Source organism: Camarhynchus parvulus, chromosome 10 (genome assembly GCF_901933205.1).
Source record: "Camarhynchus parvulus chromosome 10, STF_HiC, whole genome shotgun sequence".
Lineage (NCBI taxonomy): Eukaryota > Metazoa > Chordata > Aves > Passeriformes > Thraupidae > Camarhynchus > Camarhynchus parvulus.
The window spans coordinates 19594262-19621117 of record NC_044580.1 but is presented as its reverse complement, the minus strand read 5'-3'; the positions used below and the strand labels follow the sequence as shown (position 1 = coordinate 19621117).

The following is a 26856-nucleotide window of genomic DNA, read 5'->3' as shown; positions in this document are numbered from 1 at the left end:
AAAGGCAGGGAAGAATTGGGCTGGATCTGGTTTGCCCATGACAGGCAGAGAGAACCGACTGCAGAACCTGCAGGGAGCACTGAGGGAAAACACTCCACTTTTATCTGCGCAGCCACAGCCCCTGTGTACCCCCAAAAGCTCCTGAGCCCCCTTCACAGCACAGAGTGAGGCAACCCTGGGAAGATCCATGGAATCGTGGCATGGTTTGGTGGGAAGGGACCTCAAAGCCCATCTCATCCCACCTCTGCCATGGGCAGGTTCACCTCCCACTACCCCAGGCCTTGGACACTCCCAGGGATGGGGCAGCCACAGCTGCTCTGGGCAAAGACCCCCAACTCTCTTAGAGAGGTATCTCAGAGATAAGAGCACCCCCATGCCTGGGCCCCGACCCCCAGCCCCACGAGTGAGGAGGAAGAGGAGGAAGCACTCACTCGAGGAAGCGTGTGATGTACTCGCGGCTGCAGCGGGACCAGGTGAGTGGGGACGTGTCATACAGGAGCTGTGGAGACATGATGAAAGGTCTTTTCCCAACTGGCTCACAGTCATTGCTGCTTCCATCATGCTGAATCCCAAAACTGTGTAAGACACAGCCCACGGAGGGGAGGTGAGCCACGAGCACCACAGCCACCACCGCCGCCGCTCCCGGCCCCGCAGCAGGGACTGCCCTGGGGACGTGCTACTGACAGCCCTGAGCTTTGTCCCCTGCTCTCACTGCAGCTTTCCCACTGAAAACTCAGGAATATTCAACAAGATCTCACTGGTGGCTGTTTTCCCACATGCAGCTGTCTATTGGGAATGTCTGTGTCTTCAGTTAGATGTCTATGTCTAACTGAAACTGCAATGTTCAAGTGATCTTGTCAAAGTTTAACTGAAACTGGGACAAGTGAAATTCTGTCACTGATATTACATACAAACCCTGCTTTAAAACCTCTCAATGGGCAACCCCTGCTCCAAAACCTTCCCACACCACCCCAGGACAATACACAGGTGCAATTTCTCCAGGTTGCCTTGGATTGTGTGGTTCTCATTAAACCTGGGACGACCCAAAACTTGACTCTGGAATGAAGCCCTCAGGGAGCAAGGGGGTGTTTGCACCCATGAGGAACCACCCAGGAACCACCTCCCAACCTCCCCCCGTGCCCTCTCCAGCCCCAGGGTGCACACAGAGAACAGGAGGAGGAGGAGGAGGAGGGTGGTACCTGTGTCCCAGCTCGTGGGCCACGGTGAAGGCCAGCGGCAGCCCCGTGTCCTCGTTGATGTTGCAGCTCCGGTGGGGCTGGCACATCCCGGCCACGTGGGACAGCCCCAGGGTCTCACAGGGCCTGTTCATGGCAGCACAGATGTCCTTCCTTGGCCGAGGGGACACACGGACAGACAGACAGACAGACACAGAGCAGAGAGGGCGTTGGAAGGCGGCAGGACCCGGCGCACGGACAGCGGCCAAACAGGAGTGAGAGCAGGACATCCAGCTTCCTTCCACAGGGGAAACATTTGTGACCTTTCCTTCCCCCTTTCCTCTCCCAGTATCCCCAGCTCACCATTAAGCCTGATTAATGGGAGCTGCTGGCCAGCCTGGCTGCATTTATTCCCTTGTATAAATAAAGCTGATGCTGGGGATAATCAAACAATGTTTTGGGGAAGCACATCCCAGAGGTGCTGTGCTTTTCCAGGGCAGCTCCAGCCACCCAGGAAGAACAGCCCCACTGAAGTACAAGGCCTGAAGTGCCTCGTTTCTTCTACAAAGCAACCTCCCAGGGAAGATAAAGCTGCTGTGGGTTGTGAATCATCACCCAAACCACCACAGCAGCCAGCTCACGGCAGCCTGAAAGCCTCAAACCAGGCTTTGACTGCAAGGTACACAAACTTGGCCAGAGGCAGGAATTCCTGCCAGCTCCGTGGGAGGTCAGGGGCTTCCCAGAGGCTCCTCTGCCAAGCCCAGCCTCTGAGGGAAAAAGGAGAGTTAATCCTGTGCACAGCTCCTGGATCCAGCCCTTCTGGGGCTTGGCAACGGGGCCACGGTGAAAGCCTGGTTTGGAAACCTCAGCTGGGAGCTGTGTCCAGGTTTAAACCTGAGATTTGGACCAGCCCATGGAATCACAGACTCATGGAATGCTTTGGGTTGGAAGGGATCCTAGAGATCATCTAATTCCAACCCCCTGCCATGGGCAGGGCCACCTTCCACAGCAGCTCCAGGCACCGGGAAATGTCCCCGGATGTCACATCACAGATCTCACGTGCAGGTGTCCAGGCAGGGAGAGCGAGACTCCAAGAGCTGCCAGGAGATGACCCCTGGCTGTCCCACCTGTAGCCAGGTGAGTTTTTATCTGTCCCAGCGCTGTGTGTGGCCTCCACACCTGGTGAGCAGCACGGCGACGTCGTGGTGCAGGGGGTGCGAGTCTCCCTTCACGTTGATGCTCTTCTGCCACTTGCAGAAGCTTTTCAAGGTGTTGTCTGCGTGGTGGGAGATCTTCAGGTCCTCCTGCCAACATAAAGGGAGATCTGCTGGAGCTGTTTGGATTTTGGGATGGGGAGGGGAGAGGTCTGAGCCCAGGAACATCAGAGGGGGATTGGGAGTGACTGCCACACAGATGGAATTGCTCCATGTTTATAGCTTGTAGGCTGGGTGGGAAGACAGCCCTTTTCCTGCTTTCTTTTCATCTGTGATTCAACCAAAACATTAAATCATCCAGTAACAGGGGTTAAGCACCACTGCAGGAAAACCCCGTGTGCTGGCTGACAGAGAAGGACGTGGCTGTGGACACCCTGAGTGGCCTCAGGCCCCCCAGAGCCACCACAGCAGCTTGGACACAACCACCCAGTGCCCCAGAGCCCTCTGCCAGCACAGTGACACTGTGTGTGACACCATAAACCACCCCAAAGCCAGCTGGGGGGTGTGTGACACCCACCACCACCTCTGCAGCTCCTCTGCCCGCACCATCCCTGGCTCCACCAGCCAAGAGAGGAGGCAAAGGTGGGCACCTGGATTTCTCCCACACACACTGGGCCAGGCCAGGGGGCCAGCCCAGGAGGGAGCCTGGCCTCCAGCCCAGCCCAGTTTGGGGCTCACCTCCTCGTGCTCCAGCAGGATCAGCCGCACTATGGCGATGTTGATGGGGTTCCCGATGCTGGCGTGGTGGAACAGCCCTGCCACCTGCAGTGGGACACCAGGGGGACATGGCAGGGGACACAGAGCAGCCAGCACGCTGCCCCTGGAGCTCCAGCTGGGAAGCTGCTGCAGGCTGCTGACAGCATCTCAGGAATTCCCCACATGGGAGGCAAGAGCAGACATGGGGCTGGAGTAAGCCTGCCATGAAATCCATTTACACTCCATGGGATCTGTGCAGACGTTGAAACTCAGCCAGAAACCCCCAGGGAACCCCTCTGCTCTCACTCCTATTGGATGTGTTTACCATCCCAAAGGAGTTTGGTGCTCTCTGAGCGCCTTCAGCAGCCCCAGAAACCCAGGGATGTTACCTGAGGTCCTCTGCCCCGTCCCACCCTTTCCTGGCATCAACCACAGCTTTCCTCTGGAGTGCCAAGAGGTGCCACCCCGGCAGCAGCAGAGGGACAGACTGAGCCACCTCCTTCTCTGCTTGTGTCATGGCACCAGCACAGCCCCCAGACTGCCAGCAGAGACCACCACAGTCCTTCCTCAGCTGTCCTGTCCAGCCCCTCCCTTGGAGGCCACGTCCCCATGCCCACGGTCCCATGGCAGGTGGCCCTGCCCGTGTCAGGGGCACCTGGATGGGCTCTGGGCGCACCCCAGGCCCAGCACTCACCATGTTCATGACGGTCAGCACGTACTTCTCGATGTTGGCACTGCCGTGGAACTCCACCATCTTGGTGTCTGCCACCACCAGCGTCTCCACCCACTTCTCCCTGCTGATGGAGCGCTGCTTGATCCTCCTCCTCCTCCTGTGCTGCTTCTGCTCCCACCGCTCCCTGCGCCTCTCAGACCGCTCCAGGCTTTCCTCAGACTCTTCCAGATTTAAGGGGAAAAAATATTTTTTTCCTTGATCAAGTGCCTGCAACTTTAATATCTTCGTTTTTAATTCAAAGGAATCACCTTTGATGTGGAGAAGGCTCCACACTCAGAGCCATAACTCAGTAAATCATGTGCATTTTGCTGTGCTCTGTTCCAAAGGACTCCCAGCTCAGCCTGCTGCACATGAGCAGGACATAAAAAAACAAAAAACAAAAAAAACCCACCAAAAACAGAGCATTTGAATTTGAAGGAATTTCTTTGACCAGAACAAGGTTTGCAATATTCCTCAAGGAACAGGGAGCCTCCCAAAGCAGAGTTTCAGCATTTGTACAGACAGGAATTTGTAGACAACACTGCAGAGATGCTTGAGAAACAACCCGAGAAAAAACCCTGGTGGCTACACATCTGGGGTCATCCCAAATCTGTGTTTTTCAGGAAGGGACAGTTCCTATCACAATGAACTCTGTGCCCCCAAAGCAGGACTGGTGAGTGGAACCAGACCCCAGCAGCAGCAGCAGAGCCCTGGGCAGGCTGGGACCCTGCAGGGCAGCACAGAGGCTGCCCCAGGCACAGGGACAGGAGAGCAGGGCTCTGCTCCTTCCCAAGGGAACAAGGGGACCCTGCAGGGCAGCACAGAGACTGCCCCAGGCACAGAGAGAGGAGAGCAGGGCTCTGCTCCTTCCCAAGGGAACAAGGGGACCCTGCAGGGCAGCACAGAGGCTGCCCCAGGCAAGAAGCAGGGCTGCTTAGGGACCTCACAGAGGCTGCCCAGGCACAGGGGGAGATTGCTCCTTCCCAAGGAAAAGGGGACCTGCAGGGAGACAGAGCTGCCCCAGGACAGACAGGAGAGCAGGGCTCTGCTCTTCCAAGGGAAAAGGGGCTGCAGGAGCACAGTGCCCAGGACAGGGACAGGAATTGTTCAAAGAGATTGTTAAGAAGGACGGGAATGCTGGCTGGGAGCGCGGAGGCGGGGAGAGCTCAGCTCCTCACGCACACCAGGCACTGGGAATTCTGCAGCGGGGACTTTTCCTGTGACACGGCTCCAAGAGCAAGGTCAGGGTCAGCCCGAGCTGGGTGAAGGCTTTACAAACCTCATCCCACACAGTGGGAATCGCTTTCATGGCTTCCCTAACAATGGACTCCTACACTTCCTGGGCTGCACTGAGCAGCAGTGTGCTGTGAAAGGGCGTTTCATCCCCAGCCTGAGAAATCCCAGCTATCTGCACCTCCTGATGAATTGCTAATGCCACTGTGACAGTTTAATCGCAGCAGCTTCCTTGGAGCTCGTCCCCATTGTGTCCTTAGTGCTGAGCTCCCAGCCGGGATGTGAGGCAGGGCTGGGGGTGCCCAGGGGGCATTTCCCCTTGGCATGATCCCAGCTGGGCACACAGCAGCCCTGGGCACTGACATCCCCGGGCATTTCCCCTTGGCATGATCCCAGCTGGGCACACAGCAGCCCTGGGCACTGACACGAGTTAAACAACACCAGCAGCACCTGCCTGTCATGGGCAAAGCAAAGAGCAACACAGGAGAGCTCAGCACGAGGATGGCAGTCACTAAAATCCTACAGACTTTGGGATTCCCCTCCAGGGCATGCACAGCACATCCACCCCACTGGCACTGATTACAGACGAGATCCACGTGAATTACACACAGGCCATGGTACACCCAGAGAAATTAATGATCAATAATAGACTTCAAAGTCCAGAAAGGACTTGAGTCAAGAACAGACTTCAAAGCCTAGAAGAAGCCATTAAGATTATTACCGCAGATTAAGTAATTAATTTAGATTATCAGAAGAATGCCTGAAGATAACCCTGTCACAGAAGCAAACCCCAGTTTGTGGAAGCAGAGAGCTCCAGAAAATGTGCAGCGCGTAATGCACTGCAGCTTCATCGGGGAGCAAAGTGCCCATGAGCTTCTGGGAAAGCACTGAATTCCTCAGCACTTGAAATGCTGGATCTGGGAGTTGATCCAACCCATCTGCAGTGCACAGGGAAGGACCCACATGCCCTCTGCCCACAGTGGGAACTCCCGGGGCAGCCACCGCGTCCCACTCCCAAAGTCCAGGTCAAAACCAAAGTTTTGGTGGAAATGAAAGCAAAAGCTCTGTCTCCACATCACCCCTGGCCTGCAGCAGGGCTGGGAGCAGAACATGAGCCCAGAGGCCTGGGGCCCAGCAGCACTGGGTCCCTGGTGACACGGAGGAAGGGACAGTACCTGGCACGCCGCAGGGCTCCCGCGGGGCCGGGGGGCTCCTGCCCTGCTCAGCCCCGGCCTCGGGCACCTGGCGCTTGTAGATCCTGTGGGGCTGTGCTGCTCCCTCCTCCCGGGGGCTGCTGGACACGGGCTCGATGAAATAGTCCTCGTTCATGAGCTGAAACACACCTTTCTGCCAGGGAGACACAAAGTGCCACGGTGAGCCCGCCACCTGCAGCCCAGGTGGAACCTGGCACGGGCAGAGATCACAGAATCAAGGGACCTTGGAATGGCTGGGGTGGGAAGGGACCTCAAATCCCACCCAATGCCACCCCTGCCATGGCAGGGACACCTTCCACTGTCCCAGGCTGCTCCAAGCCCCAATGTCCAGCCTGGCCTTGGGCACTTCAGGGATCCAGGGGCAGCCCCAGCTGCTCTGGCAATTCCATCCCAGCCCCTGCCCACCCTGCCAGGGAAGGATTCTCCCCAGTGTCCCATTTACTCCTTCCCTCTGGCAGTGGGAAGCCCTGGAGGATCCAATGGAGTTGTGTTCCCTCCAAAGTGAGGGACACCAGCGTGAGCACTGCCCCACCAGGTACATGGGACATTTCTGCAAACACACAGGAGGTTCTAAGCCCTTTCCCCCGAACTCCTCCAGGTCACTGCGGCCTCAGGAAATACCAAGAGCAGAGAGTTCGGGAAACAGCGAGCAGCTTCACTGCCCAGGAGCTGTGCTATCACACCTGCAGCTCCCAGCCCCTCGTCCCCAGGTGTGCTCCTCACGATCCCACTCATGCAGCACAAGGCAGAGAATTGCTCCTTTCGGGAATTTGGACACAAACAAGGAAACCCAGCCCCGGAGAGCTCCCAAACCACTGCAATCCATGGGAAATTTACAGTCAGCTCATCCATGGTGTACCAGACCTGCACGATGAGATGCTGACTCTGCTGCTGCTGCTGGGAATTTTGGTGTGAAATTTTGGCAGAAACAAGGGTTCCACCCAGCTCCTGCCATTCCCTTATGGATCAGGGCTCGGTGTGGAGGAGGGGGCTGCACTCACCAGGCCATCGCAGGTGCTGAGGGCAGCCAGCCCCGCCTGCAGCGGGCCCCGCACCTCCCCGATCATGTGGCACGGGTTGTAGGAGCGGGGCTGGATCTTGGCGCCGGCGATGCCCCCGAAACGCCTCTCGCTGACAAAGCCCGGGGCCAGGAGGTGCCTGTTGAGGCTCAGGTTGAATTTCAGGGGTTGCCCTCTGTAGTGCAGCTCGTAGAAGGCGGGGAGCTTGCTCCTGGAGGCAGGAGACCTCCGGTGAAGGGCCCGGTGCGACAAGTCGTAGGACAGGAAGGCTCCGCTCTCGTCGACCTTGATGGGATGGACGATGTCGCTGCCGGAGCGCGGCTCTGGGGAGAGGGGGTGCAGCGCTTACCTGCAGGGTCCTTCCCCTTTCCTCTCGCACCCTTTTCCCCGCTGGACTCCCCCTGCGGCGGCAGCTGGATGGACAGCAGCGGGATGTGCCCGCGGGGACCGCACGGAGCAGGGACGGCGGGGACTGCGCCCGCTGCCCTCGGGGCCAGCGCTGGGCTTCGCCGGGGCCAGCGTTAAGGTCAGGGTTAGGGGCCGGCCGGGCGAGGGGAGCCAGGCAGCTCCGGAGCCCTGCCCCGGCTGGCCCCGCTTAACTCCCGCTGTTCAGCTCCGGCCGCCAGTAAAATAACCACCGAACAAACAACGGAAAAGCTCCCCAAAAATGGAATACCCGTTTGAGGCGGCGTTGGGACGCGCCGTCTCTGGGGGCAAAGCACTCGCGGGCACGGAGCGCTCCGGAGTCTCCCCAGGCGGGGCTCGGCGCTGCGGCCGCGGGGAGCCGCGAGGGGACCGGGCTGGCGGCTCCGAGCGTGCCCAGCCCGCGGGCACGGAGCGCGGCACCGGCGGGGGCACCGGGCTGCCCGGATCGCGGGCATCCCGCGGACAATGCGGCGGACGCCCGGCGCTCATTCCCGTTCATCCCCGCGGACAATCCCGCGGACACCCAGCGCTCATTCCCGTTCATCCCCGCGGACAATCCCGCGGACATCCCGTTCATCCCGCGGACACCCAGCGCCCATGCCTGCTCATCCCGAGGACAATCCCGCGGACACCCGGCGCTCATCCCGCGGACACCCGCGGTCCCCCCGCACTCCACGGACATGTCGCCCCCATCCTCGCGGACACCCGGCGCTCATCCCGCGGACAATTCCGCGGACACCCGGCGCTCATCCCGCGGATACCCACGGACACCCCGCTCTCCACGGACATCCCGCCCCCATCCCCGCGCGGCCCTCCCGCGGTGCCCGCCGCGCTGTCCCCCAGACCTGTCCCCGCGGTGCCCCCGCACGCGGCCAGCGCCAGCGCGGCGGCCACGGGGACGAGGGGCAGGAGCGGGCGCAGCGCGGCCGGGGCCGCCATGGCTGCGGCGGGCTGGGGGCTCCGCGGGGCGGGGCCGGCACCGCGGGGGCGGGGCTACACACAACAGGGGGCGGGGCTATGCACAACGAAGGGCGGGGCTACACACAACAGACGGGAGGGGCTGTGAGTGTAGGGGCGGGGCTATGCACATCAGAGAGGCGTGGATATGCAGATCAGACAGGCGGGGTTATGCGTATTAGGGGTGGGGTTAATACTGATGCCTTAAGTTTTGGCTTTCACATTTTCCACATTCTGTACTGCGTTAGTTTATTACTCTGAACTTCATATAGAGTGCTAGCAGTTCTCCTCACAGCTCAATCATACAAAACAATCCTTTTTCAGCCTGGGAGCCCAGGACACCATTGCAGCTCCAGGCCCAAAAAGTGCAAACAACAGCGAATTGAGGAGAGCAAACCGAGAGGATGGGACTGCATAACCTGGAGCTGGAATTGGACAATTAACCCCAATATGGAAATGGACCAAAACTTATAAAAGTGTGTGAAAACTCGTAACCTGGAGTCCAACTCACGTGTAGCCACGACCGGGCTCTTGGACTGCCCAAAGTGTGTCCTGTGAAGGCCTTTTAATAAATCCCTGCTTTATTCCTTTAACTCTGCCCGGCTCTTTTCCAGGCAGCCTCTCAAGGCGTCAATACATATTAGATGGGCGGGGTTATGCATATTAAAGCCGTATTATGTACATGAGAGGCGGGGTTATGCACATTAAGGGGCGGGGTTTGTATTACGCGTTGCCGGCGTGGCCCTTGGCGCCCCCTGGCGCTCCCTTGCCGCATTGCTTCCTCTGCCGCGCCGTGAGGATCGCGATTTAAAAAAATCACGAAAATTCAGTGAGTTTTCGGTCAAAAATGAAAAACGGCGCTTGGCTGATGCCGCCACGTTCCTTCTCTCCTCAGCCTGGGCTGCCCGTCGCTGTCTCCTTTTGTTTTCTCTCAGGTTGAAGCGCACCGGGAGCAAACACGCGGGATTACTTGGCTCTATGAATTACCCGGTCGGGGCTGCTGGCGGCTCCGGCAGCCCACAGCTTTCCCGGGACGGCTGCATCTCCGGTCGCTCCGCACCTGTCAAGATGAAGGGATAATGTTTAATTAGGGGATAATTAACAGACGTTTGGGCTAATGTTTAATTAGGCGATGAAGTTAAAGATGCAGATCAGCCGGGGCACGCGCCCTCTGGCGGCCGGAGTGGAGAACACCCGTGGCCGGCGGGGCCGGTGCCGAGGCCCGCGGCGGCCGCTGGGTGCGCGTGGCGCCCGGCTAGCTCAGTCGGTAGAGCATGGGACTCTTAATCCCAGGGTCGTGGGTTCGAGCCCCACGTTGGGCGTGTTAGTTTTTCCCTGTTTTTTCTCGATTTTTAATTTTTTTTTCCGCCCAGTGTGACTCCTCACGGCGCAGGCAGCCAGCAGTCGGCAGCCAAGCCGCCCCCGCCGGCCGAGCGGGGCGGAGCGGGCGCGGAGCCCGCGGACTCCATGTCCCGGCATGCCCGAGCGGCGGCTGCGCGGCGGGGCCGGGCCGGGCTGCGGCGGGGCCGGGCCGGGCAGCGGCGGGGCCCGCGGGGAGCGGCCGGAGGAGGGACTGGCCCTTATAAATGGCGCCCAAGCAGGACCCCAAGCCCAAGTTCCAGGAGGGTGAGTGCGGGCCGGGCTCGGGGCTGCGGCGTGGGCGGGCCGGGGGTGCCGGGGGCCGCGGGCCGCGCCCGGCGCGGGGGGCTCGGCTCCGGCCCCGGGGCTCGGGATCCGCTCCCCGCGCTCCCGGCTCAGCCCCAGCAGGTGCCCTTAGGTGGGAAAGCTGCGTTCCCGCAGGCTTTGTCTCCTCCCGGCCCTCCTCTTTCCTCCCAGTAACACGCGGGCCCTTCCCACGCCGTTATTCCAAAAATCCTTCGTTTTCCTGCGCGGATGTTCCTTGGCATTAAAACTGCTGAAATCCCTCGGGTTTGTCGGGGATTTTGTTTTAATGCCTTTGAAAAGTGATTATTTATTGTCCCCCGGAAGGGAGCCCCGTGCAGGAGGATTCATGGAGGCAGCGCTGGATTCCAGCACAGCTGGAATCCACATCTGCCGCAGAGCACCGGGCTTTGGGTGAATGAGGATGAATCGGGCTTTTTAGGAGGATTTTTCTGAGTATATTTTGGTTTTTAGGTAGTGGTTGCGGTTGAGAGTAATACAAGTAGGATAAATAAAAATGTCAGTGCAATGTAAGATGGATGCCCCATCCCTGGAATGTCCCAGGCCAGGTTGGATGGGCTTGGAGCACCTGGGACAGTGGAAGGGGTCCCTGTCCTGGCAGGGGTGCGATGGGATGAGCTTTGGTGTAAGGAACAGGGTGTGTATGCAGGGACCAGCCCTTGTGTGAGGGAGCAGGAGCCTGCCGGGTTATCATGGAGACAAAGAGCCCTTTCTGCAAATCGTCCGTGTGTTTTTTGAGAAGGAATGTTCCTCAGTAACCGTGGGCATCTCCCCTGGAAAGCACTGCACAGCCCTGAGGCAGGGGTGTGTCTGCCAGCAGCGCTGTGATGATGAGGGTGGTCATGTCACCTCTGATTGTCAGCCCTGTCTGTAGGGACATTTTTAAATAAATAAAAGTACTGCCTGTGTGATGTATCAGTGTGGGCATTTCCGGGAGAGCCCTTCTCTTTGTTGAGACACAGAAGCATTTCGCAGTTCTGCAGCTCATCTTCCCAAAACCGGGAGGCACTGCAGCTTCCAGCAGGAGATGTGTGCCCTCAGACATCCTGCGTTAAGTACCCTGCAATTCCACAGTGGAACCACGCACTGAGGCTTGGCCAGGAGCAGATAAAGCCAGGCTGAAGGGCAATCCCATCCTGCTCCAAACCCCAGAACGAGAGGGATCTGCTGCTGCCCTGCCCTGTCCCCCAGGCTGGGTGGGGAAGCAGCATGAGGGTCTCTCTCCCTGATTCCCCAAGCTGGGAATGCCACGTGCTGCCCTTCCTGCAGGGAAAGGACATGGATGACAGTGGCTTTCAGGTGCCAGGAGCTTCAGGTGCAGAGGTGGGATGTTAGGGGATGCCCTGGATCAGCAGTCCCCCAGAGGGGCAGCTGTGCCTGCCTGTGGCTGAGCCCAGCCTGCTGTGGGGGCTGCAGCCTGACCTGAGCCTGGGGAGGGGCAGGTTTGTGGGGTTTGCTGCCAAAGGCACCAGTGCTGTGTGCCAGTGTGCAGCTGCTCCTGGGATCCTCAGGGATCTCTGCTCTGGGCTCCAAACAATCTCAGCTCTGGTCCCTTTGGTGGGACAGAGAAATTGCTTCTGCAGCCAGTTCCTGCCTCGGTGCTCTCGCTGTGCTCTGTGCTGTTCCTGGTGACAGGGCTGTGGGCATGGCCCTCTGAGCTGTGTCTGTGCTTCCCTTGCAGGTGAGCGAGTGCTTTGTTTCCATGGACCTCTCCTTTATGAAGCCAAGGTGGGTGTGTGCGGCTGCAGGTGGCTCCTGCTGCTGCCCAGGAAAACAAGGACGTGTTTCTGGCTGCTGTGCCTCTAGGTGGGACCAAGGACTGGAACTAAAATTAACAAAAACCCGTCTGAAATCAATGTCAAGCCCTGGGGCTCTATTCCAGAACAATTTCAGGAAGCCCAGTGGCACCGTGCAGCTATTCTGGGAAGCTCCCAGAGGCTGCTAGAACATCCCAGAACACTTTGAGCCTGCAGGATTTGGTGCCTGAGCTGCTCAGGGGGAGGGGGCTGAGTACAGCCCGTGGTCTTCCTCAGTGCCCAGGAGGGGCTGCACTGCAGTGACAAAGGAAGGGGCAGCCCCAGTTCTGCTTCCAGTTCTGGCTTTTCAGCCACAGGAGCCTGCACTGTAGATTTGTGCCCCTGCTGCCGCAGTGTTTGAGTGCTTCCACTCCCTCTGGAAGGGAAGCAAAGGGCTCTTGGAGCTGTGTGGGTTGGAAGGTGTGCAGAAATTCCTGGGGTGCCTCAGACGGGGATTTAAATCCTTTAGGATTTGGTGTCAGTGAGTGTTAGCACAGGGAGGCAGGAGAAACACTCCATTTCTCTCTTCAGGAGAGAGTTCTAATGCTAACCCAGAGCAGTGAGGGGGTTTGGGCTGCTCCAAACCATTCCCACCTCAGGGCTCCTGCTCTGCTCCTTCCTGCCTCTGGAGCGGGAGGATGAGGTTGTGGAAACGTGGGACAATTCCCACCTTTTGTTGGGAGGGTGTGCTCAGGGTTGTTGTGCCAGTGCCTGCAGAGAGGAGGGTGATGGAGGCTTCTGGTTTTGAGGGAATAACCGTGTGCCACTCGGGCAGCCCGAGCTGGGCAGCAGCTGTGCCTGCCCTCCTTTGTCCAGAGTGGAGTGAGTGCTGCAGGGCAGACTGTGCCAGCTGGGTGCTGCAAGGGATCTCCCAGCTCACAAGTGGCTTTTGGCTGGCTCTTTGTACTGAGTGCATCCTTCTGAGTTCCTGCACTGGCACAATGAGCTTGAAGTTTCATGTTAAAAAGGTTGGGCTTGTTTAATTTAAGGGTTTAATTTTAAAAGCTGCTTTGTCAGTATTAATGAATAACAACCTTGGCTTTCTTCCTGCTCCTTTGATCTGTTTTTCTCCCATGGTTCTCAGTCCAGCAGTTGTTTTGTTCCTGACCACATCCTTGGTGTCCCACGGCAAGGTGGTCAGAGCAGCTCTTTGTGAGGGCTCGTGGCAAACAGGAGCTGTTTGTGCATCTCTGCCATGCAGAGTTAAAGCAGATTCACTTCAGGCCCTTCTAACCCCCAGCAGGGAAAATAATTTTGCTAGAGAACTGTATTTGAGTCATCTTTTGCTTGGTGCTCAGCCCCTTTATTCTCCAAAACAAGCAGAGGCAGGCGCAGGCTGTGTGTGGCTGGGGTTAGCTCCAGGCTGTCAGAACAAGCACTGCTGCAGCAGGAGCAGCAGAACCTTAGTCCTGGCTGGGTTTAAGATCCATGTGTGGCATTTTGCAGCTGTTTCCTGAAGCAGGACGTTCCTCTCTGGCAATATTTTGTAGCTGAAGTGGGTATAGCACAGTGTGGTCTTGAGAAAATGTTGTATAGCCAAAGGTTCTGCCCTCTCAAACACTTGGAGGTGGCTCTTTGTGCCAGGAAAACACCAATTGTAATTTTGGGAGCAGTTTTTACTTCAGTGGAAGAAAAGCCCCTTTTACAGAGACTCAGATCTGGAGCCCTGCAGCTTTGACAGCAGCCTCGTTCTGTCACTGCTCAGGGGGCAGTGGCAGCTGAATCTCAGCACCTCCAGAACAGGACTTGAACTTCCTGGGGGAAGTGTTGAGTTGGTGGATTTGATTTGTGCAGCCAAGAAGTTCAGGGGCAGGGAAAACTCTGCAAGCTAAAGCAGCAAAATTCCCTGAGATCTCCTTGTGCTCCCTGGGACTGACTGACCTTTCTTCTCTGTTCCAGTGTGTAAAGGTTGCCATAAAGGACAAGCAAGTGAAATACTTCATCCACTACAGTGGTTGGAATAAAAAGTAAGTAGTGCATGGAATAAAAGCAGGATTTCTCTTTCCTTTCCAGGGAGATGCTTTGTCTGAGTGTGGGCTGGGTGCAGCAGCCCTGCCATGTCCCTGCTGCTGCCAGATCCTCTGGGATTGACCAGAGTGATTTAACACCTGAGCTGCTGATTTAGTACCTGATTTATGGAACACCGAGAACATTGCCAAACTGGCCATTTCCTGCAGAGCTGTCAGGAGGCTGCTGGGAATGCTCTGGGACATTCTGGTTGTTCAGGGTGGGAAACACTGGAGTTCCTCCCTGGCAGAAACCTCTGCTATGAAAACTTCCTGGTTATGCCTTGGGAGGAAGGGCAGCTCCTACTGAGGTGGGGCAAAACCACTCAGATCCCCTGCCTCTTAGCCCAGTGTTCAGGGGATTTTGGAGCACAGCTTGCTGAGGGCTGGGTTAGCAGCAGGTGCAGCCTGAGTTTCAGCTCCAGCCTCTCAGATTAAAGTACACCTACAGATGCTTCTTCCTCCTGCAAAACTGGCAGGGTTCCACGGGAGGGATGGCTGAGGGCTACAGGCATCTCTGTGGGATAAATGTGGAGCCCATTAGAGGTGAAAGCTTCCATGAGGTTGTTATATTGATGTACTTTTCTCCCTTTTTTTGAGTTGTTTTCTACCCCTCGGATTGAATTTAGGAAATGGAGGTTTTTTTCTAGGTGATTAAAAACCTCAGCTCTTCAGACCCAGAAGTCTCAGAGGGCAGTTTCCTGTTTGGTTTGGTTTCATTTCAGTGCTGAGGACTCCTAGTCACAGCAGTCTTGATCTCTGTGATGTGACTAAAAGCTGAAGCTCGTGTTTTAGATGTGACTTTTAATTGCATCCGCTCTCCCTGCTGCCAGAGGGCCAGGGGATGGCTCAGTGTAAACACAACACTTCCAGGGGCACAATCACTGTGTGCTGGCTCCTCTTAATGAGGCAGCATCAGTGTGGCCCTTCCTTCCCTTGTTTGTGCCATGGAGGGGCAGAGGTGCTGTCCTGATCCCGCTTTTCTTGCTTGTGCTGTTTGAGTTTTCATTTTTGCCTTCACACTCCAATTAAGGACATTAAAAGTGGTGTTGCTGTGAGAGCCAGGGCAGCAGAGCCTTCATCTGCAGCTGTCAGGGCCTGGCTTGGAGTTATTTTGCCAGTATCAAGAGTCAGGATAGCAGAAAGCTCTGTCACCTGGGCACCCAGCACATTGGAAGGTCCCTTGCAGCTGGACAGGCAGGAGTGGGATATGTGCTTAGACAGCTGAGCAGAGCGCTGCCCAAACCCCAGAGGCTTTGGGCACAGCTGGAGGTGTCTCTCTGCAGTCTGCAGGTGCTGCGCTTGCCTTCTCTCCACCCTCTGAGGTCCTGGTGCTCCTGCAGCAATATTGGTTTGGCCGCGTGCTGCTCCAAGAGTGGCAGCTGCTGAACACTGGCACAGCGCTCTTCATAAAGAGCTTTAGCTGCTGTGCTTTGGAATACCTCGGCCACTTTTAATGTGTTTTATTTGAGATAAGTTGTCAGATTGCTCAGCTGAGGCACTCTGTGTTGAAGTGGAATTCCTGCTGTAATGGCAATTTCCCCAACACCTGTTCTCTTAAATCGTTCAGATTCTGCAAATATTCATGCCATCTTGGTTCCCTTCACAGACAGAAATCAGAGCTCTTCTCCTTACAGTAAGATCCTATTGCTGAATTTGTTAACCTATAAAATGTTGGAATAGATAAAGGAAACTTTCTCAGTAATATACTATGGCTACAGACATCCCATAATTTTGTAAGCATAGAGTAATTTTTTTTTCCTGTGATGCTGCTTTTGAATTAAAGACTGTTCTCTCCCTCCTCAATTGCCCATCCCTGAAGTTTGGGAAGCTGGAAATGCCAGAGGGTTACACTTCCCTGGATAGATCATTCCAGCTCCAGCCCGTGGGGAACGTTTGGTGACTTTGGCCTTGAGCTGTGCCAGTCCATGACTTGACACAAAGCAGAGTTTAGTCCCAAATTCTGTGAAGCTTTTAATTGACTGTGTGTAGAAGGCACTCATGGGAGGGCTTTGAGTGATGATTTATTTCTCTCTGGGCTTTTTCCAGCTGGGATGAATGGGTTCCAGAAAGCAGAGTGCTCAAATACGTGGATACCAACCTGCAGAAACAAAAAGAACTCCAGAAGGCCAACCAGTGAGTAGAGGGGAAGGAGGGATTGTCAGGGAATGCTTGTTCAACAGAGCTTCCATCCACAGTTATCAGGGGAAGCTACTGAGATTCAAACCAATACCAAAGAAGCTTCTTTTTCCACCAAAATCTTATTTCTGAATACTCTCTGTTTAAAGGGAACAATATGCAGAGGGGAAGATGAGAGGAGCTGCTCCAGGCAAGAAGACTTCTGGTCTGCAGCAGAAGAATGTTGAAGTGTAAGATTCTTTTTATTTAAAAATAAAAACCCACCCCCCAGCCCTGCCCAAAACACCTCCCAGACTTTGGCTCATCAGTTTTAATGGCTCTGCAGCTCAACTCCATCTCTTGTGGCACAGCCTGTGCAAAACCAGTTTAATGGCACCAAGAAGGCCTTTGTTAAAGTATTTCATTTAAAATGCCTTTTAGAAGGTGCACAGGTAATGTTGAATTGAGGTGCTGAGCAGACACCCTCTGCCTTTTTTTCCAGTCTATTGTTGGTGGCCTGACACTCAAAAAGTGGTGATTCCTCATAAGTCCCGTACATCTCAGTAAAATCAGTTTCTCTATAGAATTTCCCAGCTTGCCCAAGCACTTTGGAATAAAATCCTCACAATGCCTTGCCTTCTGCCATGGTGCAGTTGTCAAAACTGCATTTAAAGAGCCTTTCTTTGGCTGCTTTTGACAAAACTAAACCAATACATACACAATTAAAAATGCATCTGCATCCTAAGAGACCAGAAGCAAGCTCAGGCATCTACTAGAAAAACTTAATTTGAGCTGTGACTGTCAGATTTCCTTCACTCCATCCTTTTGGTGATTCAGGAGAGATGTTATGGTAGATTTTCAGACAATAAGTTGAGCTCTGCTCATTTGTCATCTTCAGTTTGGGCAGGGTTTCACTTACTGATGAACATGGCCCTTACTAATGGGCTGTTTTGAATCCCTAACTTCATTTGTGATCCTGGCTGTCACAAGGAAGCTGCTGAAATGCCACCAGTTCTTCAGAAGTGGATTTGGCAGCAGCCTCAGGCTGCAGGGCTCGCTCAGGGGCAGGTTTGGCGTGGGATGTGAGTCATGGCTTCGAGGAGTGCAGCACAGCTGGGGACAGGGAGTTGGGGTTTGCTCTGCATGCTGGGGCAGTTTCACTTTGGGACTGGCCAAAACCTGGCCAGGGCTGTAGCTGGCTCCTGCTCCGGGGAAGGGGAGCCAGTGGATCTGCTGGGGCCCCCTGGACCTGCTGGATCCCCCTGGATCTCCTGGCTGGGTGCTCCCCTGTGCCCAGGCGCTGCAGGCTGAGCTCCAGCTGAGTCCTGCCAGCTCAGGAGCAGCCTGCACAGGAAGCACTCACTCACCTGGGTCAGACAAAACCCAGCCCAACTCCGTAGGCAGCTGATAATGATAAGTGTCATTAAAACCTAATTCAAGCAGGTCTGAATGATGACCAGCACTGATTTGGCTGCTTAAGGGGCTGTTCCAGCTGAGTGTCTCCCATGTGAGTGGTGGGAGGGAGCTGGTGGTGGGTGTGAGTTTGACTCAGCTGTGAGTGTGTGTTGATTGCACTACAGAGTAATGCTCCCCAAAATACACTTCCAAAATCCAACCTCGGGGTTGTTCCCTTGTACATCAGAGCTCATTGCACACACATGAAGTACTGGTGGTAGTGGGGGGGAGAAACTGTTCACACAACTGTTCTAAATGATCGCACTGTCCACCTCTGCGGGGCTCAGAATGCACCTTCTGTGGCACTCCTGGAGCATCTGAGGGAAAGGTGGTTTATATTCTGAGATGTATTCCCCTGCTGACGGGGCAGTGGTGGCACTAGTGTAAGCACAGCGTGTCCCCAGCAGTGCTCAGTGGTGCTGGGCTGTGTGGGGCTGCCCACGAGCTGTGTGTGCCCTGTCCCCAGGTTTTTCCGGCGGGATGGAGCCCACACCGTGTGCTGCCTGGAGACCCCGGCCATCTCCACACGGTGAGTGAGGCCTGGGGCAGCCGCCACGCAGGGCTGCCAGCCCGGGGCCGCCTCCTCCTTCCCTGGCTGCTGGGCAGGCCCTGGGGGCCCTCAGCTCTCCTGGGCCCACCTTGCCTCTCTCCTGGGTTCTTCCCTGCTTTTGTTGTTGGGTTCTGGGCAGGCCTTGGGAGCCCTCAACTGTCCTGGGGCCCACCTTTCCTCTCTCCCGGGTTCTTCCCTGGTTTCTTTGTTGCTTTCTGGGCAGGCCCTGGGAGCCATCAGCTCCTCGGGTTCTCTCCTGGGTTTTGGGCAGGCCCTGGGAGGCTCCCCTGGGTTCTAGGCAGGCCCTGGGTGTCCTCAGCTGTCCTGGGGACCACCTTTCCTCTCTCCTGGGTTCTACACAGGCCTTAGGAGCCCTCAGCTCCCCTGGGTTCTGCCCCAGGTTCTCCCCTGGGTTCTGAGCAGGCCCTGGGTGTCCTTGGCTCCCCTGGGTTTTGGGCAGGCCCTGGGCGGCCTCAGCTCCCCTGGGTTCTCCCTGGGTTCTGGGCAGGCCCTGGGGGCCCGTGGCTGTCCTGGGGTGCTGTGGCAGCCAGCAGGGCCCTGTTTGGGGCTGTTGAAAGCCCCTGTGCAGCTCTTCTGCCCTGCACTTGGTGGTGGGGCTGGGTGCAGTGGAAGGACACTCCTGTGTCCAGCTGACTCCAGGCTTTCAGCCCTGGATCCTTCTAGAGGCTGATTCCTGCAGCTCCATGAAAGCGGCACCAAGGAGTTTTCAGGGGCCTGGGCAGCAGTGCTGGCATTGGAAGGGAGAGCTCAGAACCTGCTCCTTGTGCTGTGCTTTTGTTTGAGTCTCTTCAGGGTAACTGTTGTGCAAACTGCAGCAACTGGTTCCAAAAGCTGTAAAGCAATCTGTGATCAAATAGAAATATGTATGAAATGCAGGTTTGGGTTTGAAATAATTGCTCATCTTCTGGTAACTGGAAACTGTAGCAGAAAAAATGTGTAGTTAAAGCAGCCTTTATGGCTGCCTATGCAACACTTTCTGACTCTGTTAAATGTGCTGAATTCCAGCTACCAGGAGTTTATTCTACATTTCATGGGCCTAAAATTCAGGAAACAGAGTTAATGGGTGCTTGAAAAATAGGAAGGGTAACCAAGTGTTCTGGAGGGAAGATATGGCACTGAGTAACAAATTAGGGAATAACATCTGGTTGTAAATTACCTAAATGGAGTTCTAAAAAACTCTGCTTCTGTTCTAATGGTTAACCTGATTTTTATCATGTGAATTAATTCTGTGAAGGGCTCCCTGTTGGCTTTGGGTTTGGAAGAAAAGCCTTTCTCTGCAATGCACCAGCCCAGTGTTGGTGACTTACCCTGGGAATTGCTCCCTCTGAGGGATGAGCTTTATCCTGCCCACAGTTTCAGCCTCATTTCAGCTGCTTTGCCTTTAAAAAACCCTTTACTCTCCCTATCTCCAGCCCTTCCTCAGAGCTCTGCCTGTTTCCTGGCCCTGATAAACCCAGTCCAGAGCCTGAAAACAAGAGTCATTGAGGGAGTGCTGAATTTCTGAGGGATCAGTGTTGGCCTGGTAGAGTTTTATCCACCCAGTGCCCAGTTTTTGAGCAGTGGATCCAGGCTGCTCTTGGCAGGGAGCAAACTGAGAATAAATCATGGTACTCCAGCTAAAACTGGCTGAAAATGGGTAGTAAATAGACAAAGTGCTCCTGCATCTTCCCTCTGCTGCTGCACTGGTAAAGCTGGAGGGTTTTTTCAATCTTTTACTGGAAGTTAATTCAGTTTAGTGAGATTTGTCTGGGAATTCCCAGCACTTCTGTTTCCTTGTGCCATATTCTGTCTGAAATAAACCAGCCACAAACCTCATGTAGTCCTCCAAGAGCACTTGGGAAGGATAAAGCTTCCCAGAAATGGTGAATTCTGACCTGTTCCATGAGGAATCTCGTGATACCATAGCTCTGAAGCCAAGTTGTAGCTTGTGTTTCCTCTGTGTGTCCTTAGCTAAACACTGCCCAGGCCCCTGAGGATTGCTCCTGCTGCTTGAAACATTTTCTGGCTCTCTGCTGTGGCTTCCTTAAGTATCACTCTCTTGACATGTGCACTAATTTGTGTTCTTCTTGCAGGAAAACAAAAAAGAACAAGCAGAAAAGTAAGTGTGTTTTATTTCGCATCTGAGTGGGTCTCTCTAGTGAAGGGTTTGTAGCTGAAATAAGACCTTCAGCCTACCCAATAATTCACTGACACCTTGTGCTGTCCCTCCTGGGCTCCTGGGGCTCTCCCTGCTCAGGAAGGGGAAGGTCCACACTTTTCTGCTTGGTACAAAATGTACTCCTTCCAGCCTGTCAGGATTCTGAGCTCTTGCAATTGCAAAGCAAAGCTGATATGCTGAAATAATTTCCTAACTCAGACTTAGGTTTTCTTAATGAGATGGAGACATGACACAGCTGCAAAGCTGAGCTGCTGGGTCCAAAAATTCTCCCCCCAAAATATGGCAGACTGCTGTGGTTCTAGTGCAGAACCTCCCTCAGATAAGTGCCAGTGCAGCAGTTTAAACTGGCACAAATGGGGGACTCCCAGAACAGAAGTAATATTTAAAACAACCACAAAAAAACCCCAACAGGAGCAAAGGTGACCTGAGAAAAATCTGAGCCTTACTTTGAAATCCTTGCCCTAAATGTTGCCTGCTGTTTTTCCTGCTGCTGTGTGTGCTGTGCACAGCTCCAGGCATTGGGGAGGGGAGCAGCACCAGTGAGACTCCCCAGCCTCCCAGGAAGAAGAGGGCTCGGGTGGATCCAACTGTTGAAAGTGTGAGTATTTTCCATTCCCCCCAGGGATTTTGGGTAGAAAACAGAAGGGTACTGTGCTCCCAATTAGTACCTGAGAGTAATTAGCCTGGCTTGGCTGTTCCCAGGAGGAAACGTTTATGAACAGAGTTGAAGTGAAGGTGAAGATCCCCGAAGAGCTGAAGCCATGGCTGGTGGATGACTGGGACTTGATCACCAGGCAGAAACAGGTACTACAAATCCTGCCCAGCTCTGGGGGACACCTTCCACTATCCCAGGCTGCCCAGCTTGGTTGGGTTCTTTTAATGCCCAGCTAAACTCTTGGAGAAGTTCCTTTCCCAACCTGTATCATCTTAACCTGCTGATTTCATCCTAGACATGTCCTGGTGAGAAAGGGTTTCAGTTCAGCTTCCAGGTAAATGTCTGCAAGAATGAGACAAACTTGTATTCTGTTTTGCATTTGTAGCTCTTCTACCTCCCTGCCAAGAAGAACGTGGACTCCATTTTAGAGGATTATGCAAACTACAAAAAATCCCGAGGAAATACTGATAACAAGTGAGTAGTGCTCACTGCCAGCCCTAAACACCTCCTTGGCTCTTGTTGTTGGACTTGGATTCCATGGAAAATGGAATAAGGCTGTGAAACCTGACCCAGCCCCATGTCCAGTGCCCTGTTCCAAGCCCAAGGTGATAGTGGTGTTCAGAAATCCTGAGGGAGTAATTCCAAACTGCACGTCTGCTTTCTGGATATGAGTTCTGCTTCCCCACTTGCCCTAAGCCTTTTCCTGAAGGAAGCTGATGAAACTTCCCAGAGAAGCCATGTGGGGTGAGCTCAGTGCCCCAGGGCTCCCTCACAGAGCCAGGGGCCAGGGAGGTGCACAAGGATTTGTAAATACTCAGATGGGCAAAGCCAATTATTGTTTGTAATTACCCCAGCAATCAGCCCTGAGCAAAACAAGGTGTGTTTACTCTGCAGGAGACTTTCCTGTTTGAAAGGGAGAACAGAAAGGGGAAGTAATTTTCTTCCATTCAAGAGGAAGCAGATTATTGACTTGTCAGGGTGTTTTAACCTGCTCTGATGTAATTGTCCTGATGCCTGTTCTAAATTTGTTGGCAGGGTGGGGTGAGGGTTGTGCTCCTGTCACTGCCAGGTCCTGTACAGGCAGGGTGAGGTTGGAGGCCTGCAGGAATCTGGCAGGAGAGGCCTGGGAGGAGGGAGCAGGTGCCTGAATACTAGGGGATTGTCCCCCTGCTCAGTGCAATTAATTCAGCATTGTCCTTTGAACATGGTGTGAGCTGGGATGAGCTTTGGGTGACAGAGGAAGCTGCTGAATGTCCCCAGTGCTGCCTGTGCCTTCAGAAGGGCTGCTCCAAGTCCATCTCTGCTGTTCTTGGTTTGCCTACATCCTGGCTCTGTTCAGAACAGCCCATTTTCCAGGGAGGTCTGGGATTGCATCCCTCCCTGTGGCTGTAGATTTTAAGGTCTCCAGACAAATTTCCTTGCAAGATGTGAATGCCTGTGAAGGACCCTCCCGATTTCAGTGTTCTCCCCAAGCCAAGCCTTGCCCTGGAGCAGTCCTTGTTCCTTGGAGCAGGCCTTGCAGAGCTCTCTGTCCCCAGGGAATACGCTGTCAACGAGGTGGTGGCTGGGATCAAGGAGTATTTCAATGTCATGCTGGGCACCCAGCTGCTGTACAAGTTCGAGAGGCCCCAGTACGCCGAGATCCTGGCCGATCACCCCGACGCCCCCATGTCCCAGGTCTACGGGGCCCCACACCTCCTGAGGCTCTTTGGTGAGTGCCACCTGGGCAGGGGGGGATGGACAGCACTGGGAGGGAGTCAAGTGCTTGTTTCCCCCTCTCGAGCCTGTGACAGGCAGCTCTGAAGGCTGGGTTCATTCCCTAAGGGTGGGTTCATTCCCTATCTGTGTACCCAAAAGGCTCAGAGCCATTGCAGGGTTTGGGATGGAAATTAATTTTTAAAGTCTGGTTGGTTTGGGTGAAATGGTATATATTGGAATAGATTCCTGGGCTGCTTTCCTGTGCTGCTGTAAGGCTGTGGACTTACACAGTGACTTGAAGCAGTGTTTGTGACAAGTGTCCTTGCTTTGGGCAGTGCGGATCGGAGCCATGCTGGCCTACACACCCCTGGATGAGAAGAGTCTGGCTTTGCTTTTGAACTACTTGCATGACTTCTTAAAGTGAGTACTTGTGAGGTCTTCCAGCAAGAAAGAGAGAAGTCAGGGAGCTCAGGCTGCTGTGAGGCTGCCCCTTTTCAGTGAATTGTTGTGTAACTGGGGCCTGTGTGTGGGATCTTCCCCACGGCTGCAGTGAAGCCTCTCAGACTCCACTTCTCTGGTTCTGTTAATCTGCACTCCTACCCTGTCCCATCTGCTCCTTGTTGCAAAATAAATCCTTCAACATTTATTTATAGCTGCTAAAAAAAGCAGATGATAATTCCAGCAAGCTATTAAATTACACAACAGTTACTCAACAACAATTGAGCAAATGTTTAAAAAGTGATGAACTTTAGGAATGTTATTTCTGGGACAGACTGTCACCAGGGCTTTAGTGTGCTATGGTTCCCTGTAGCCGTGGGATGTTCAAGAGGAAAACATCCTGATAATAATAAAACACTTCAATGTGAAATGAGGTGAGCTTTAAGGTCCCTTCCAACCCAAATCATTCTGTGATTCTATGATTAGGAGCTGTTGGAAGCTGAAAGAAAAGCCTCAGTAAATCCAGGACAGCTCTGCAGCAGGGCTTGACAGGAGTCAGCCTGGTAGCCAGGGAAAACCTGCCCAGGGATAGCCCTGGTCCTTTGGGGCAGTCTGAGGTAAATGCAGGTGCTGAAGAGGTAGAAATGTGAACCCAGTGAGCAGAAATCCTGAACCCATTCCATGAGAATTAATGGCACACAACTTTTACCTTTGGCCATTCCTTGTTTTGCCATCCTTCACTCAGCCCTCGAGGGTCCCTGTTTGTGCAGACAGAGCTTCCTGGTGTCCTGAGCTGTCCCTGCTCCTTTGAGTAGAGCGTTCCAGATCGATTCTTGGTACAGCAGCTGCCTGAACCTCAAATACCAACAGCTTCATCCTGTTCATCCTGAGCTGCCAGAGCTCACCTGGAGCCAGAGGTGCTTGGCAGCTCGTTTGGAATGGATTTTTTGGCTGAGCTGTCAGATCTGTAAGTGCTTGGCAGAGCTGATGGGAGCAGCCACTGTGCGACTGACTGGCGCTTCTCAAGCCCTGTTGTGTGTCTGGCCATTCAGATTCACTGAACAACAGAGGATTTGGGCAAGAAGCAATGTAATGTTTTTGTTGTTTCTGTAGATATTTAGCGAAGAATTCCTCTGCGTTGTTCAGCGCCAGTGACTACGAGGTGGCCCCTCCGGAGTACCACCGGAAAGCGGTGTAATCCATGGAGCAAGGCTTGGATCCTGCACACTGCCCACTTCTGCATCCTGTCCTTCACCTCCCCGTCACACAGCTCCTGCACAGCTCCTGTAAACATAGAGTGATTAAAGTTGTGTGTGTGAAGTGCAGCTGCCGCGTGAGTCCGGAAGATTCCTTGTTCTGCAGTGGAATTTCTCGTCCCACAGTGGAAGCTCGGAGCTCTGGGAGCTCCGTGGCGTTTCTGGCTTGGTGTGTGCATCGCTGGGATGTAAAGGAATGTGTTCTGGTGTGTCATTGTCTGGACTCAGTGCTCGTAGGGCTGCTCTCCCCAGAGGCTCAGCCTCACTAACCCGCTTTATTCCATAGTAATGACAGACCACGAGGGCTGTGTCACCTGTCTCGGTGCTATTGACTGTCTCACTCACCCCAGTGACATTTTGGTGTTGAAAGTTCAGTGTTTGGTTCATAAACATCTGCTTTTCATGGGGTAGTTGAAGGACTGTGACTTTTTTTTATATTTTAATGATAGGAAAATGCATTCTTATCTCGTAGTGTTTGGAAACGTTGGTCTTTGGCAGAGCTGTTTTACAGATCTGCAAATAAACTTTTTTAATTTCAATGTGGTTTCTGGTGTTTGTGTTTGCATCAGTCTCTGCCGTGTGAGTGTCCTGGCCAGGCTGAGCAAGGGAATGAGGGGTTTGGATCTCTTAAAGGCATTGCATGACTTGGCTCTGAATAGCTGCTCTTTGCAGGCAAAACACCAGGTCTTAATCACAGATGTTACTGCAGGAAGCCACAGTGGCCAGGGGTGTGGGCCCCATGCTGTCCCAGGGCTGCTCTGGGGTGGGACTGAGCCTTTCCTGCAGGGGCTGAGGGGCAGGAGGGTCCCACACGTGTCCCCAGCATGGCTGTGCCCTCCCAGCCCCTGCTGGGGGTGAGGATGGGCAGGGCTGCCCGGGCTCAGGGAAGCTGTGAGCACATTCCCTGGCCAGGAGCCCAGCAGGGTCGTGTCCCACCCTGCCCTGGTGCCCTGCTGTGCTGAGCACAGCCCCCGGTGGTGCTGGGGGTGGGATGGTCCGGTTGGATAAGGAGCTGTTTGAAAAAGCAGCAGGATCTGCTGTTCCATGGAAAAAGGACAATATTAAGCAATGGGGTGAGGGGAAGTTGCCATGGAAACTGAGGCAGGGCTGGGAGCAGCTGTGGCACTTCCAAGGCGGGTTCCTACTCGGAATTCTGTTCGGGGCAGGCAGGCAGTAGGCAAAGGGGCACTGTGGGTTCCCTGCCCAGTGCCAGGCTGGGCTGGAGCCATGTGGGAAGGTGGGTGCTCCTCTGGCTCCTGGTGCTGTTCCAATCACTGCCTGCTCACCTCAGCATTGTTAATTAGCCACTTCTCATTATTTATCCTGGCCATTACCCGGAGCCAGGATCATGTTCCAATCTGAACAATGGATTTATCCTTTGCCAACCACCCCAAGAGTGAAAATGGCCTTTTGCTGTCAGTGCTCGTGCTCACAGAACAGGGTTTGTACCAAGGCCTGTTGGGATCTTCTGGTCATTCTGTTTTATGTGGGAAGGTCTCTGACCCCTGCTGGCAAACCAGGGTTCCCAGGGAGAGTTCCTGGTGCTGTGTTGCCCCTCTGAGCTGGGGGCCTCTGCTCCCTCCAGCTCTTCCTGGAAAGGGTAAGCTCTTCTGGGCTGGCCTGAGGCAGGAATTGTTGGCTTCCCTCGTTGGCTTCCTTGGTGCCCTTGGCCCCCATGGAGGCTGGGTGTGTTCATGGTTGTGGTTCCTCAGACAGGCCTGTACCCCCTGGAGAAGCTGAGGAGTTTGTAGAGCAGGAAATGAAATCTTTGCAAGGATGGGCTGCTGGAGGCCAAGCCCCATGCCCAGGAAGGGAGGCCCTTGGAAGTGGAGTCCCGGGCACAGCACGATGTGACAGAGCCTGGGGGAGCTCAGCTGGCCGAGCTCCCTGATGGAAAAGGTGCTTTTACACATGGAAATGATTGATTGAGGAGTGGTGGGGAGCAGTGAGGAGCTGTCCCTGTCGGGGGGACCCCGGTGGGAGGGCAGGGCTGTGCAGTGCCAGCGCAGCTGTTCCAGCTGTGCCATTCCCGATGTTCCAGCCGTGCTGTTCCCGATATTCCAGCTGTGCCATTCCTGATGTCCCAGCCGTGCTGTTCCCAGTGTTTGGGCTGTGCATCCTGCCCCACGCTGTGTCCCTTTTTCCTTCCTTTGCTCCGATGTGAGGGTGTTTCCTGTGCTGCGGGTGCAGAGGGCTGGGTCCCTCCTCGCCTGTTTTCCTGCTGCCCTTTCGAGCCTGGCCGGTGCAGCAGTGCCTGTGCCAGATGCAATCCCAACTGCTCCATCCCTGCCCTGCTGCTTCGGGACAGCCAGGAGAGGAGAGGAGGGGCAGAGTGATCCCAACGCTGCTCCATCCCTGCCCTGCTGCCTCGGCACA

General features: G+C 54.7%; 2 protein-coding genes and 1 non-coding gene across 3 annotated transcripts in view; 2 read left to right on the top strand and 1 right to left on the bottom strand.

The window, feature by feature from the left end:
• ADAMTS7 (ADAM metallopeptidase with thrombospondin type 1 motif 7) overlaps positions 1 to 8466 on the bottom strand; it is a 37084-nt gene extending 28618 nt beyond the window's left edge. The window contains 8 exon segments of the mRNA XM_030955399.1: positions 432 to 575; positions 1200 to 1349; positions 2355 to 2479; positions 3068 to 3151; positions 3780 to 3979; positions 6206 to 6377; positions 7246 to 7586; positions 7940 to 8466. Of these exon segments, the coding sequence (XP_030811259.1) occupies positions 432 to 575; positions 1200 to 1349; positions 2355 to 2479; positions 3068 to 3151; positions 3780 to 3979; positions 6206 to 6377; positions 7246 to 7586; positions 7940 to 8144 (1421 nt within the window). The 5' untranslated portion in view covers positions 8145 to 8466.
• A 1429-nt stretch (positions 8467 to 9895) lies between these two features.
• On the top strand, positions 9896 to 9968 carry TRNAK-CUU. The gene has a single exon. It is a non-coding gene; the product is annotated as a tRNA-Lys (tRNA).
• Positions 9969 to 10147: 179 nt separating this feature from the next.
• On the top strand, positions 10148 to 25019 carry MORF4L1 (mortality factor 4 like 1). Its single transcript, XM_030955555.1, has 13 exons — positions 10148 to 10272; positions 12011 to 12057; positions 14025 to 14092; positions 16181 to 16267; positions 16420 to 16500; positions 18171 to 18233; positions 20348 to 20373; positions 20943 to 21031; positions 21136 to 21237; positions 21474 to 21562; positions 22627 to 22799; positions 23122 to 23206; positions 24338 to 25019. The coding sequence occupies exons 1-13, from the start codon at positions 10233 to 10235 to the stop codon at positions 24420 to 24422; spliced, it is 1035 nt and encodes a 344-aa protein (XP_030811415.1). The 5' UTR covers positions 10148 to 10232; the 3' UTR covers positions 24423 to 25019.
• The last annotated feature ends 1837 nt before the right edge of the window (positions 25020 to 26856 follow it).

What these genes read in the sequence shown, in the direction of transcription:
- MORF4L1 (XM_030955555.1), top strand. Translation starts at nt 10,233, where the DNA reads ATGGCGCCCAAGCAGGACCCCAAGCCCAAGTTCCAGGAGG. An exon ending in TGGATCCAACTGTTGAAAGT is followed by an intron (nt 21,032 to 21,135) that starts GTGAGTATTTTC and finishes GGCTGTTCCCAG; the next exon opens with GAGGAAACGTTTATGAACAG. An exon ending in CGAGGAAATACTGATAACAA is followed by an intron (nt 21,563 to 22,626) that starts GTGAGTAGTGCT and finishes CTCTGTCCCCAG; the next exon opens with GGAATACGCTGTCAACGAGG.